The 15,983-nt window shown below is 34.7% G+C and overlaps 1 protein-coding gene across 4 annotated transcripts in view; it reads right to left on the minus strand.

The window, feature by feature from the left end:
• TOR1AIP1 (torsin 1A interacting protein 1) overlaps nucleotides 1-15,983 on the minus strand; it is a 43,985-nt gene that overhangs the window by 9,691 nt on the left and 18,311 nt on the right. For all 4 annotated transcript variants that reach the window (XM_086343550.1, XM_086343548.1, XM_086343549.1 and 1 more), the window contains 5 exons: nucleotides 8,057-8,098; nucleotides 7,048-7,131; nucleotides 5,024-5,080; nucleotides 2,507-2,548; nucleotides 1,902-1,970 (listed from right to left, as the gene is read on the minus strand). In XM_086343550.1, the coding sequence (XP_086199676.1) occupies nucleotides 1,902-1,970; nucleotides 2,507-2,548; nucleotides 5,024-5,080; nucleotides 7,048-7,131; nucleotides 8,057-8,098 (294 nt within the window). The remainder of the gene's footprint in view (nucleotides 1-1,901; nucleotides 1,971-2,506; nucleotides 2,549-5,023; nucleotides 5,081-7,047; nucleotides 7,132-8,056; nucleotides 8,099-15,983) is intronic.

The raw sequence follows: 15,983 nt of genomic DNA on the forward strand, positions 1-15,983 counted from the left end.
AGAGTCAGACAGAGTGACTTTCACTTTTCATGTGATACATTGAGACCTGAGCTTCCCTAGTGGCCCAAATGGTCAAAGAATCCACCTACGATGCAGGAAACCTGGGTTGGGAAGATCCCTTGGAGAAGGGGATAGCAACCCACTCCAGTATTCTTGCCTGGAAAATCCCATGGACAGAGGTACCTGGCAGGCTATAAAGTCCATGGGGTCAAAAAGAGTTGGACATGACTGAGTAACTAATACACTGAGACTTAAAAAATGTGTTCACATATCGAGCTCATTAGAATAACCCAGTTATAGGTACTACCGTCCCAACTTTTAAGTTAAGAAAATTGAAGTTGACAACAGTTAAGTGACTTTACCGAGATCACTCAATTAGTAAATAGAAGATCTGGGACCACAACCCAGTAGCTCTAATTCCAAGCTCTCCTCTTTTCTCTATACTACTTTCAGAGGCAGGTTCCAAAACATGTATACTGAGGAAGCACAGACTTGGAGGCCTGACTTTCCATGGACAGTTTTCCTTACTCTCACTATTTTATCACCTGGGAAACACCAAAAGTAAAGACAGTGGCTCTATCTTTCCCAAAAGGTTTGGATACATGCAGAAACCTGAACTGGGACCTGTCTACCCAAGAAGCCAGGACTAACAAGGAATAATAACAATCTGAAATCCAAGTTCACATAAATCTAAAAATGAGTATTTTTTTTCTCAAAGAAGCAGAAATTCAGAGTTAAGACAATGAGATTGAAACTTGGAAACCTAAGGAAAAGTTTTTTCAAATGATCTTAGGTTGAAGAGAAATTTATAAGGCTGTCTAGAAACCACTGCAGTCTTCTACTTTGAAAATTCTTCCTGTTTATTGTTCTTATCTTAAAGTCCTTGTGCAGTCAAAAATCTAAAAAATGTTGTTATCTGCACCTTGATGTACAAACTTCTGCTACATAATTTCTATTTAATTCTGGAAGTCCTATATATAAGGTGGATGGCTATCAATCAGCATATAACTGTTTACGCGATAGCAAATGTACAAACTTAGGACAAAGCAGAAATGCAAACAGAGAATATACTACATAGGAGTTATCAATTTAGTTTAAGGCATGGCATGGATTTTTTTTAATACAAAGTTTAATGTGGATACATTGCTATAGGTGTTACGATAGACAATGAATTCAAAGTTTTACAGCACCTATTTATTTCTTAAATAAGTATTTCTTAAACTCTATGATATCTACTCTATCTTAAACCTAAACATGAAAATACAATTTGAGGATTTCAGCATTTATAACTGAAAAATAATGGGCATGCAAAGCTGGTCTAAGTGTTTATTTACATAATGGTAAACAACTGTTTACCTTCCCTGGTGGCTCAGCTGGTAAAGAATCCACCTACAATGCTGGAGACCTGGATTTGATCTCTGGGTTGGGAAGATCCCAACCGGAAGAGAACAGCTACCCACTTCAGTATTCTGGCCTGGAGAATTCCACGGACTGTAGAGTCCATAGGGTCGCAAAGAGTCAGACACTACCGAGTGACTTTCACACAAACAATTGTTAAATATAAAAAAAAAAAAAACTGGTATTGTCAAAAGATCAGAATTTCATTTTCATGTGCAGATTGTACAACTGCTGGATAGAACTGACAACTTGTCAAGTACAGACGTATCATCCACTGGTTTTCTCACACTACTATCTACATTTTTTACCAGTCCAAACATAAAAATAACTACACTAGCAATCATAATAAAAGTCCTTTATTAATGAGATCACAAACAACTCAAATGCTTATCTGAAGAATTAAACAGCTTTATCTGTTAAATAATCAAGAAAACAGCAAATAAAATTACTTCAATAACAGATTTAAAAATACTTCAATAACAGGTACAGATTTATCAACTTACTTAGCATCCTAGTCCTTATTCTTACGGTTTTTTCAGCCCATTCCTGAGGAGTTTTCTGATATCCTGAGCCTGCAACATATCAAGATATCACTGCACATACTTTGAAAATGTATACTATATCTAAGTGTTATAAGGTACATTTATCAGAAAGGTAAAACAAAGTTAAGGAGGGAAAAAACAAAAGCAATAGGTTCAGAAGTTAACAATAATGTCAAAAGATCACATCCGTGAGGATGAACTACTTTCCCACAACAAAAAAGGCAACAAATAAACACATAATCTCCTAACAGACAAAACTATGTACAAGTCCTTTGCTATGGTCTATGAGACTGGGATTGTCAATACTTGAACTTCATTAACTAACACTTTGGTGTTAATTAAGAAGAGAAAGGTTAACCTTTACTTTTGAAAATAAATTATGTTTGGTAAAGTAGTCCTGAGCACATTTCCACATCAGAGCACCAGTATTACATACAGCACCAAGCTGTGGTGGGTTAAAAGGCAAAGGGGTAAAATGACTGTCAATCCTATTCAGAGTTTTGTTGGCAGAATAAGACTGGGTTAGACTTGGTTAACTGATAAAGAAGAGACAACCAACCACTTACTTAGCTTCAATGGTTGCTCATCAAAAGCTGTGAAGTCTCCACCTGAAACAGAAGCCAGAGATAAGGTCATAGAAACCTTGGGGAAAAAAATGAAGATGGCTGGATGCATAGACATGTTGCTTGTTTACTACTGACACCAAAACCAAACAAAAAAATCAAACCTTTCTGTCATCAGACCCAAACATATACAACCTGTGTTTTCCTTTCCTAAACTTCAAAATGTTCAGGAGTTGGATAATAAGAAGCTAGCTTTAAGAGGAACACCATCAAAATAACGGCTAAATGTACTGACTGCTTAACCAGTACTAAGTATAATTTTATTAATTCTCACATTTTATGTGGTAGATACTATTGTTCCTATTTCACAAATAAGGAAACTGAAAATTTCCCCAAAATTAAATATGTAAAGGTAGTAGGACTGAGATATAAACCCAGCAGTTCATATATGACAGTATATACCACACAAGCAGATTTGTGAACACCGTATAAGCAAAGTAGTGCAAGACGCTACTTCATGTTTTGGGATGCTATTTAAGGACAACTATAAAATGATGCAAGGGGATAATTAGAAAATGATATTACAATTATAATGTGGTAGATTTCCAAATCTGCCCTGAAGAAACAAGTTACTTCTACCTACTGATACAAGCATCAATATAAATTTATGTTCAACGTAATTTTTTTTCCTGACTATAAATGTAATATATATGCTGGCTGTAATACAAACACACCATTCTAGAAATGCATAACCTAAAAATTCATTAACATCTACTATGTGTCTACTATGTGCAAAACACTGTAGGGAAACTATGATGAATAACACAGACAGACGTATATTCCAGATTTGTTTTCAGTCTATACTAACAAAGAACTCCAAAAAAGTAGACACATGCTTTTTTGTATTGTCTTTCATTGATTCTATGAAGTAATTTTTAAAAAAACACCTTTGCATTAGGGCTGTAACTTACAATCAATGGTATGACACAGTTTAACGAGACGGTTTTCTTTCTCAGTGACATGTAAAAGCAATGGCATTTTACATTCAATGAAATATATACTGATCACCTAACTCATTTTCCATAACTGTAAAGTATACCATAAGTATAGCATAATTAATATAGGGAGACACATTTCAGAACTTCCAAAGAGTAAAGATTTAGAATAACAAAGGGCAAATATATAAGATGATTCAGAGTAATTTTCCATAAAAGATTGATTTTTGTTTCAGCTGCTTTAAATTCCAAACTTAGAACCTACTAAAAACTAATACATTTATAGTATATATATATACACACACACATATATATGTATGTATATAGGTTTAGTAGGTTTGTGTATGTATATATGTATGCACACACACACATATATATGTATACTTACATATATATATATATACACACACACACACACACATATATAAAGTGGAATTCTATGAACATATTGATTATAAAACAGATTTCCAAAGCCTTTCTTTATAAAAATAGTCTCATGGCTAGTCTCGTGGCTTCACTGGTGGCTCAGTGGTAAAGAATTTGCGTGTTAAGGCAGGAGATATGTGTTCAATCCCTGATCCAAGAAGATTCCACATTCCATGGAGCAACTAAGCCCATGTGTCACAACTATTAAGCCTGTGCTCTAGAGCCCAGCAGTGGCAACTACTGAAGCCCACGTACCCTAGAGCCCAGGCTTCACAACAAGAGAAGTCACTGCAGTGAGAAGCCTGCCACCGCAACTGGAGAGTAGCCCCTGCTCTCTGCAACCAGAGAAAAGTCAGTGCAGCAATGAAGACTCAGCACAGCCATAAATAAATAAATAAAATGACATATATTAAAAAACATGTTTCTTTAAAAATATAAAAAGTCTCATTTTTAAAATGGCCATGTGGGAGGAAAATGAAGTCCTTGAAGATTTTACATTCCAGGATATTTTTGATTGATTATTCATTTGAATTTTGGGATTTTACTTAAAAATGGAAAAGAAAAAAACAGTGTAATTTCTGCTTAATCTAAGAAATACATACTCATTATAGATAATCTACAAAATATAGATAAAAGAAAATGAAAAACATCAACAACGGTTTTACTGTCCTGAACACATCGTTAGCATCTTTATATTACCTCCCAATCTGTGTTACATCTTCTCAACATTTTATTATGAAAAATTTCAAAGTTGGAAGCAAGGCTGTAAGACTGTTATATACACACCAACTAATGTACCATGAACTTTACTATACCTGATTTATCAACAAATGTGTACTGCAAACAAGGACATTCAACAAGCTGCAGAAAGCAGTAGTTTTTTTTCTTTCATTAAAAAATCAAAGTTGAGTACAGAGGTGATTAACTCAAGAAGCAAATTCAAGATACAAGATGAGTTTTTTTTTTTTTTTTTAACATTCACTATACCCTCTTTCAACATTTTACACTAAACTGCAAAAGACAATCTTCAGAAATAAGAATAGCATTTGACCACAACCACATCTAGACTTTTAAGAGTGTAAATTATGGTTTTACCTACTTTGTGATGACTGCCAAAATGATTCTTTATATTGACTTGACGATCTGGTGGTTTGGTCTAAAAACAAAAAAGAAATATAGTATACTATAAAGCACATTTAACTTTCTAAGTGCACATTTACCAGAAAATAATGAATAATCAAAAGAGCAAAAATATTCAGATAAACCTCAGGGAATTCAACACTTGAATGTGAATGTATAATTTATTTAAAAAAATAGTTTCTAAAGGGTCATGTTATATCTGAAAAATTAATTATCTGTCTTTTCTTTTTAAAGATAAAAGTAAGATACAGAACATGGCAGGAGATAAAAGAAATAATGACACCTGTGAGTGGGGGAAAATCTTAAAAGTTTACAATAATGGATCCTCCTGGAATCATTACCATCCATTTTGCTTTAAATTTTTCTTGTAAATGATCAAGATGTTATATATTTTAGTCTTCCCTTCTTAAAAATCTTCATTTTTTTTTCATTTACAAGTAGAATTTATAACAAATTATGTTTAAAAGCAATCAGATTGCTATCTTGGGAGCAAAAGTACTTGACATCCAGGCAGTGGCTAAGTAGTTTTGCTAGTGTACTCCTATGAACTAAAAAACTTTTGAGCATCAATCTCCAAAATATATTTTAAATTTATATATAAGCATTACTAAAATAATATTAACTAATGTACATACTATAAAACAAACTAAAATAGACATTTTAAATGGATGAAATAAAAGCTGTAACACACTAAAATCTAATATTTCCCTTCTGCACTCCAGTGGATTTTCTCCCACCTCTGTGGTGACAACAGGCCCAGAAGAGAATCTAGAAACATCAGTATTCTTCCTAATATGCTTCACTTCTTTGTTCTTTAGCTCGAGTTTTCTTCTGCATGGGGTATATGTGGTTCAATAAGAATTTATTAGAATTCAAAAGCGATTACAGAGCCTGTGGTTTATGTGGTTCCAAAGAGTAGCCCTGGTGGCAATGGTATCGAGCTAGCGGCTATACGCATGGCTTACTCAGTCTCTCAGTTTTAGAGCATAGGTGTATGCATATAGGAAAACTAACAACAACTAACAGCAGCACGTAATTTGAGCGTTTACTATTTGCCAGGCACTCTGAGTAATTTAACCTCACAACAAACCAGTGAGGAAACTGAGGAACAGAAAAGTTAAGCAGTTGCCTGAGGGCACAAAACCTATCACTAGTACTGGAAGAGTGAAACCCAGTGAAACTCAAGAGCCACGATCTTAACCACTGTATTAGAGCCCTGCATATCTCCCTTGGGGTTTATGTGTCAAGAAAGGGTGGGGAAAATGACAAAGGATGGGAAATGTAAAGAATATCAAATGTCCATAAACTGGCTTCTGAGCTCATTTTGAAAGCAGAATGATTAAGTAAAACATAAACAAATTATAGAAATTCTCGAAAGGTGGGGAAGAGTAAATAGAGATTTAATTGTTAATGGGACTAACATATAAATAAAACTACTCATAAGTTACACTGTTTACAAATTTGATCGGCACTCTCATTAAGCCTCAAGCTGGTACTTCTTTTTCCTCAGTTGATTTTTTCCTTGAATAAACTTAAACATCAATTTTCATGAACAATCAGAAACTGTTACTGCTAACTTGGTGTGAATTTGAACAATTCAGATAAAAGTAGTAATCTAAGCTTACCAAAACTTCCTAAAACCTAGCTAACACTCCTGACAGTATAGTGAGTCTATGCCAGTGTAATCAGTTTCTCTATCAAAGTTTTTTAAAAACCACAAATAACTTTTTTTTGGTGCAAAAAAATATGTTCCACAAATAACAAGGCAAGGTAGAAGTGATATGTTTGTTTAGATATTATATTACTAATCCAGATACATATGTGGAATCAGTAATTTTAATAAATGTTTAAAAGTACACTTTTTAAAAAGTAGTTTTAATACTTTAAAATATTTTTTAAAAAAGCAAATTCAGAGAATACTTTATACTCTACCTAGAACTACAGCTCCTAAGATAAGAGTCATAAAGCATAAAGCAATGTTACCTCCAGACTCAACAGAATCCCCGGATCTGACCTTAACAGTAACATGACTGTCAGAGCTGTCTTGATCATTTTCCTCAGTTTCCCCTAAAACAAAATAAAAACACACTATTATAGTCTTTATTCTATGTCTTAAAAAATCTGGATAAAAAAAAATAAAAACAATCTGACATTAAAATGAAGCCTTTTAAATAATCAGATATAGAACTGCTATTATACTTACTATCCTGAGTCACAAAGTTCTAAATAAGCTAAAATTGAGCTCATTTATTTCATGTTCTCTGAAGTACATAATTATATCCCAAATGAATATTCAGTAAGATTGTATTCTAAGGCTTTAGAGTAAAAAAGTAAACAAACGAACATTAAACAGAAGGAAAGTTTTACCTTATGGTGAGGAAAAGTACATACAATTAGTGTACAAATTCATACAAGATTAGCATATGCACTAATGTGTTTACATATATGTGTGTATGTTTGCAAAAAGGGTGTGTATATACATACACCCATATACAAACATTTCAGTATGCAGGGGACTAATCTCAGATTACGGTGAACCTAAAAGCAGATTAACTGATGGCTGATTCATGTTGAGGTTTGACAGAAAACAACAAAATTCTGTAAAGCAATTATATTTCTATTAAAAAATAAATAAATTTAAAAAAACACACTAAATTTTATGGTACTATTCAAATATAAGATTTGGAAAACTGGTTATTTTAATACCATAATCAAAGGCTAGAACATGACAGATATGGAACATATTAGCTTTGCTTAAATTAATTTCAACATACAAAAGATGCTTAAAATATACATAAGAGCCATCATCACGCATTCTATCCTATTTTACCTGTTCATTTAACAGTTCAGATTTTAAGCATGAATATTTTTTTCTTGAAGAAAAAGGCCTTCTTTACTGTCCACTCTCTTAAATACCTACCACAATTGCTTCTAATCTTAACAACAACAAAAAGATTTAGAAAATACTGCATGGTATTTTAGGCGAAAATACCTTCTTCCAAGAAATTGACCTTCTGTTGGACACTGGCAGCTTCTAGAAAAGAGAAGCATACATGTTGTATATAACATCATAAGCCAAAATTCAGGAATAAATAAGAACATTTAATTTAGGAAAGTGAATATTACATCACACCAATTAAACTTTTTTTCCCCGTTAAATCATAAAAAAGAAAGGATTATTTCCCTTTACACTATATTTCAGAAATAAGTGTGCTACAAACTAGAATCAGAAACTTTGTTTCTTCAGAGAGGTCTATTTGTATTATAAAATGTAACCTGTGTTTGTAGAAAATGTGAAGCTCTATGTTGATAAAGAGAGTCCCCTAGGTTGGTAAATAGGTTTACTGTATTCTCTTTCTCATATCTGCTAGATTTCCCATACTCCTTTGAAAAAGCCAACCACAAAAGCGGAGCTGAAAAACCAGTCTTTTAATGCATAGGTGTGTCTACAGAGATTGTAAGAAAGGTAAAGAAACGCTCCTAGTTCCAGCAGGTCCATATACACCACTATTCTCAAGTCAGAGAATTTGGACAAAGATAAATGAGTACAATGTGTCAAAGAAATGCAGTATTTTCACATGGGTTATTCTGATTTTTTTGGGTTTTTTTGGCCGTGTAGCTTGGCTTGTGGTATCTTAGTTCCCCAATCAGGGATTGAAGCTGAGGCCTTGGCAGTGGAAGAGCAGAGTCCCAACCACAGGGAATTTCCTGATTTTTTTTAAATAAAGGAACATATACCCAAATGTTAAGCATTGCACAATTGGGCTAAAATATTGCTGAATGATCATATGAGAATAGAATGAACCAGAATGAAAATTTGTTTCCTTTCAGATCTTCCTCTGTTGACTGTACTCCTATTTGCTTTTCAAAAGAAAAAAGGATTGTATTGTAGAAGGCAACTACCAACAACCCATCGTACTATGAATGTGGAAATACTTTTTAAAAATCAGTTTAATTAGACTGGTATAACATCAATACTAGCCAAGCTACTTTTACTTGATAGTGCCAAGTGCAAATCGGCATTTGACAACATTTTTGCTATAAAAAAAATTAACTCTGAGAAAACTGCTAATAATACTATGCAATTCTTTCTTTGGGTTTCCCTAGTTGCTCAGCTGGTAAAGAATCTGCCTGCAATGCAGGAGACTCAGATTCGACTCCTGGGTCAAGGTCTCCTGGAGAAGTGTTAGGCTATCCACCCCAGTATTCTTGGGCTTTCCCGGTGACTCAGAGGTAAAGAATCCACCTGCAGTGTGGGAGACTTGGGTTCAATCCCTGGGTCAGGAAGGTCCCCTGAAGGAGGGCATGGCAACCCATTCCAGTATTCTTGCCTGAGAATCATGGACAGAGGAGCCAGGTGGGCTATTGTCCATGGGGTTGCAAAGAGTCGGACACGACTAAGCACAGCACAGCACAGGATTCTTTCTTTACAAAGACTGTCTTTTCATTTTATCTTCTTTTTCCCAAGCAGAAAACTGGAAAGTCAAACTTGTTTTATCGTTATTCTATTAAAATGTTAATATTTCCATTCACATTAAAAGGTATTGCCCTCTTTGACATTTTATTTTCTAAATTCATAACCATTAACAGTACTTCTTTTTTATACAGCAGTTTTGCTTTATTCATTTATGCAACTATTTACAAAGCATACAAAAAAAATTTAAAAGCCAATGGTCACGTCTTAGTTATTTTAATAATAGTAATCCTTAATATCTTCATGTTGCTAGTTTTCAAAAAACTTCATGTGTTAATCTGATTCCCACAACATCATAAGAGATACTATCATAGGTAAGGCTCAAAGATATCAAGTGCCCTGTCTAAGGGTGTCAAGACCAACAAGTGAAAAAAAGGACTGGAATAGACTCTTCTGATTTCGAGTCTACTATTCTACCACTACATCAGCTTTGTTCATAATAATAGCACATAGTAAGCACTCAGTAATTTAAAAAATTTTATTTTTAAATTAATTTTTTATAGCAGTTTAAGATTCATGAAACTGGGGGAGGGACAGAGATTGCCCATATGCTCCCGGCCTCTACACATGCATCGTCTTCCCCATTACCAACATTCCTATCACAGTGGCACATTTATTACACCTGATAAACCTACACAGATACATCATAACCACCCAAAGACCGTAATTTACATTACAGCTCTTTTCTTTCTTTTTTCAGTTCTATCTTGATGCTGCACCTTCTATGGGTTTAGACAAATGTACAATGACATGTATAATACCATTATGGTATTATACAGAATATTTTCACTGTCCTAGAAATCTTCTGTGCCAGACTTATTCGTTGCTCCCCCATCTCCTACCCCCAATCCTTGGCAATCACTGATCTTTTTACTGTCTCAAGAGTTTTGCGTTTTCCAGGATGCCATATAGTGAGAATCATACAGTATGCAGCCTTTTCAGATTAGTTTCTTTCACTCAGTAAGATACATTTAAGGTTCTTCCATGTCTCTTCATGACTTGATAGTTCTTAACACAATATTATCCCATTGTCTGGATGTTTATTTAGCCATTCACCTATGGAAAGATACCTTGGTTGCTTTTAAGGTTTGGCAATTATGAATAAAAAGGTGCCACACACGTGTACAGGTTTGTGTGTGGACCTAAGTTTTCAACTCCTTTGGGTATATATCCAGGAGTGTGATTGTTGGGTTGCATACTAAGAGTATGTTTAGTTTTTTAAGAAACTATAAAAGTAACCTCAAAGGGGACCACCCTGCATTCCCACCAGCAACAAACAGGACTTTCTGTTGCTACATATTCATACCAGCATTTGGTATTACGTGTATATGGCACCCCACTCCAGTACTCTTGCCTGGAAAATCCCATGGATGGAGGAGCCTGGTAGGCTGCAATCCATGGGGTCACGAAGAGTCGGACACTTACCGAGCGACTTCCCTTTCACTTTTCACTTTCATGCATTAGAGAAGGAAATGGCAACCCACTCCAGTGTTCTTGCCTGGAGAATCCCAGGGACAGAGGAGCCTGGTGGGCTGCCGTCTATGGGGTCGCACGGAGTCGGACACAACTGAAGGGACTGGTGGTAGTGGTGATAGTGGTGGTGGTAGTAGTAGTAGTAGTAGCAGTAGTAGTGGTATCTCATTGTTTTCAATTGCATTTCCCTGATGACACACAATGGAGAGCATCTTTACGTATGTTTGCCATCTAACTTCTTTGGTGAGGTATCTATTATGCTCTTTGACCCATTTTTAAATTGTTTTCTTATTGTTGAGTTTTGAGAGTTCTTTGTATATTTTGGATAACAGTACTTTCTCAAATACGTCACTTGCAACTATTTGCTTCCAATCTATAGCTTACCTTCTCATTCCCTTGACACTGTCTTTTGCTGAGCAGAAGTTTTTAATTCTAACAAAATTTGGCCTATCAATTATTTCTCTCATGGATTCTGCTTTTGGTTTATACCTAAGAAGGCATCACCAAATCCAAGATCATCTAGGTTTTCTTCTATGTAATCTACAAGTTTTATAGCTTTCTGCTTACGTTTGGGTCTGTGATCTATTTTGAGTTAATTTTTTGTGATAGGTGTTAAGGTCTATGTGCAGATTCTTTTTTTTTTCTTCATGTAGATGTCCAGTTGTTTCGGTATCATCTGTTGAAAAGACTCTCTGTTCCATTATATTGCCGTCACTCCTTTGTCAAAGATCAGTTGACTATACATGGCTCTACCTATGGGCTCTGTACTCTACTCCAATGATGTATTTGTTCATTCTTTTGACAATACCACATTGTCTCAGTTATTCTAGCTTTAGGTTTAGTTTAGCTTGGAGTTCTGTCCTACTTTATTCTTCCAGTATTCCGTTAGTTACTCGGGGTCTTTTGTTTCTCCACATAAACTTTAGGGCTGATTTGTTGATATCCGTGAGTTAACTTGCTGGGATTTTGTTCAGTGTTGCATTGAATCTACTGATTAAGTTGGGAAGAAATGACATCTTGACAACATTGGGTCCTCCTATCCATAAACATGGAACATCTCCCCATTTACTTAGTAATTCTTTTATTTTACTCATCAAGTTTTGTATTTTTTAAAAATATAGTTCTTATATATATTTTGTTAGACTTATATCTGTATTACATTGTGGGATATGCTAATGATAATTATATTGTTTTTATTTTCAAATATATCGTTCATTGCTGGTATGTAAGACATTGCTTGACTTTTGTGTATTAATCTTGTATCCTACAAACTTGCATGACTGCTTGTAAGTGCCAAGAGGTTTTTGGTCCATTCTTTTGGATTTTCTACATAGACAGTCATATCATCTGTGAATAAAGACAGTTTTAGTTCTTCCTTCTCAATCTCTATACCTTTTATTTCCTTTTCTCTTACTGCACTAGCTAGAACTTCCAGCCTGATATTTAAAAGTGGTGAGTAAAGTCATCTTTGCCTTGTACCTGAGGTTAGTACAAAAGGTTCCAGTTCCTTACCATTATACATGATGTTAGCTGTAGTTGCTGCAGATAGTCTTTATCAAGTTGAGACAGTTTACCTCTATTCCTAATTTTTTATCATGAGTGGGTGTTGGACTCTATCAAATGCTTTTTTCTGCATCTATTGATATTATTGTATGATTTTTCTTTACTCTGTTAATGATTATATGAGTTGATTTTCAAATGTTAAATCAGGCTTTGAACACCTGGAATAAATCCTATTTGGTTGTAGTGTATTCTTCTTGTACTTTCAGTGTCTGTATTCATGAGAAATATTAGTCTGTAGTTTGCAAAACAGTTTCAAATATTTAAGTAACACTGATCTATAAGTTTCATGCATACAGCATTACATATCTACATCTATGTGCTCACAATCAAATATTTTATCCCCCTTACCTACTTCCCCTTCCCCATTGTTCTTTCCCTTTTGATAATCAATACTTTGTTCTCTATATCTACATGCTTACTTTTGTTTGGTTTGTTCACTTATTTTAAATATTAGCTTTTTATATTCTACATATGAATGAAATCACATGTATGTCTTCCTCCAACTTATCTTACTTAGCATCATGCCCTCAAGATCCATACACGTTGTCACAAATGGCAAAATGCCATCTGTTTATTACTGAGTTATATTACACTGTATATATGTTATATATATATGTGTCTGTGTATGTATATATATACATCACATCTTCTTTATTCACTTATCTGTTGATAGGCACTTGGGTTGTTTCCATATCTTGGATACTGTACGTAATGCTGTGATGATCATGGAGGTAAGCGGTGATGCAGATATCACTTCAGATTAGTATCTTCATATGCTTTGGATAAATGCCCAGGAGTGGGAAAGCTGGATCATATCGTAGTTCTATTCTTAATTTTTTGAGGAATTTTCATAGTCTTCCAGTCACTGTATCAATTTACATTTCCACCAATAATGTATGGAGTCCCTTTTTTCTACATCCTTGCCAACACTTGCTTTATCTCTCCTTTTTTGAGAATTCTGACATGTGTGAGGTGATATCTCACTGTGATTTTGATTTGCATTTCCTTAATAACCAGTTATGAACATTTTTTCATGAATCTATTAGCCATCTGTATGTCTCTTAGAAAAAAACATCTATTCAGCTCCTCTGTCCAATTTTTAACCAGGTTGTTTGGGGTTTTTTAATTTTTGAGTTGTATGAGATCTTCATATATTTTTGATATTAACTCCATATTTGATATATCATTTGCAAAAACTTTCTCCCATTCAGTAGGTTATTTTTTCATTCTCTCAATGGTTTCCTTTGCTGTGCACAGGTCTCTTAGTTTGATGTAATCTCACTTGTTAAATTTTGCACTTGTCTCATCATTGACCCAATAGTTGTTCAAACAGTTTCCATATTTGTGACTTTTCCAGTTTTCTTCTTGTAGTTGATTTCCAGTTTCATTCCACTGTGATCAGAGAGGATGCATATGATTTCAATCTTCTTAAACTTACTGAGACTTGTTTTATGCCACAACATATTGTCTGTCTTTGAGAAAGCTCTGTGTTCACTTGAGAAGAAAGCATATTCTGCTGCATTTGGACGGAATGTTCTTTAAAAATCTATCAAATCAATCTGGTCTAATGTTTAATTTAAAGTCAGTGTTTCCTTGTTGACTTTCATCTGAAAGATCTACTCATTGATGAAAGTGAGGTGTTATGCCCTATTATTATTATGTTGCTGTCGCTTTCTCCCTTTAGGTCTGCTAACAATTGCTTTAATACACTTTGGTGTGCCTATGTTAGATGCAAATATGATAATCATTGTAGTGTCTTCTTGATGGGTTGTCTCATTACTATATACTGTTCATTTTTACATCTTGCTACCTTTTTTGGCTCGAAGTCTATTTTTCCAGATATGAGTATGGAGATAGCTTTCTTTTGGCTGCTATTTGCTTCATGTATTATCTTCCATGCCTTTACTTCTAGCCTATGTTTAGAGTTCTAGCCTCTTTAGAGCCGAGGTCTAGAGGCAACATGTACTTGTTTTTCAACCCATCCAGCCACTCTGTATCTTTTGACTGGTGAGTACAATCCATTTATATTTATGGTGATTACTGAGAGATAAGGACAGTACTACTATTATATCTTTTTTTTTTTTCCTGGTTGATCTATATCTTCATTGTTTCTCCTTGTATTTCTGTTGCCATTCTGGTTTGGTGATTTTCTAAGATATTTTCCACAGGTTCCTCTCATGTTTTGTGTCTCTGCTTAATGTTTATCCTAAGTTTTGCATGAAATATCTCAGTTAAAATAGTCCATTTTCTGTTGATAGCATCTTATCTTCATTCACCTATACAAGTTCTGTCCTTTTCCTCTTTTCCTTTTATGTTTTTGTTGTCTTAAATTATCCCTTTTAAAGTTGTGAGTCTGTTATCAAAGTGAGATAGCTCTATTTATTCTTCTTTTTTCTCCCTTTAATCTTTATGTGACAAAAGATGGTTTAAAAACCTTTTTTGATAGACAGTTGTAATTTTCTGGCTCTACTTATCTACTTATCTGCTCAAAGTTTTGCACATTTTGGCCACTTTGTTTCTGGCTGAAGATCCCCTTTCAATATATTTTGCAAGGCATGTTTAGTGTTGATGAACTCCATCAGTTTTTGTCTGGGAGAGTCTTTTTCTCCTTTATATCTGAATGGTAACTTTGGTGGATAGAGTATTCTTTTGTGACAGTTTCTATTTTTCAGTATTTTGAAAACGTCATTCTATTCCTTCTTGGCCTATAGGGTTTCTGCTGAGAAATTCACCAATAGCCTAATGAGGGTTCCTTTGTAGGTCACCATTTTTTCTCTGGCTGCCTTTAAAATACTGTTATTGAATTTTGAGTATTTAGGACTCCTTCATTTTTAAAACATCTTATTTCTCTTTTCTCATCTACTTGTATCACTTCTAGATTTCTATCTAAACGTCACTACCTCTCTCTTCATTACTTTGACATTACTTTGCCAACAAAGGTCTGTCTAGTCAAAGTTGTGGTTTTTCCAGTTGTCATGTATGGATGTGAGAACTGGACTATAAAGAAAGCCGAGTGCTGAAGAATTGATGCTTTGGAACTGTGGTATTGGAGAAGACTCTTGAGAGTCCCTTGGACTGCAAGGCAATCAAACCAGTTAATCTTAAAGGAAATCAGTCCTGAATATTCATTGGAAGGACTGACGCTGAAGCTCAAACTCCAATACTTTGGCCACCCTGATGCAAAGAACTGACTCATTTGAAAAGACTCTGATGCTGGGAAAGATTGAAGGTGGGAGGAGAATGGGACGATGGAGGATGAGATGGTTGGATGGCATCATTGACGTGATGGACATGAATTTGAGCAAGCTCTGGGAGTTGGTGATGGATAGGGAGGCCTGGCGTGCTGCAGTCCATAGGGTTGCAAAGAGTCGGACACGACTGAGCAACTGAACTGAACTCTCTCTTCATG

Source organism: Bos grunniens, chromosome 16 (genome assembly GCF_055505025.1).
Source record: "Bos grunniens cultivar Pamir isolate PY7600 chromosome 16, Bosgru_T2T1.0, whole genome shotgun sequence".
NCBI classification, from domain to species: domain Eukaryota; kingdom Metazoa; phylum Chordata; class Mammalia; order Artiodactyla; family Bovidae; genus Bos; species Bos grunniens.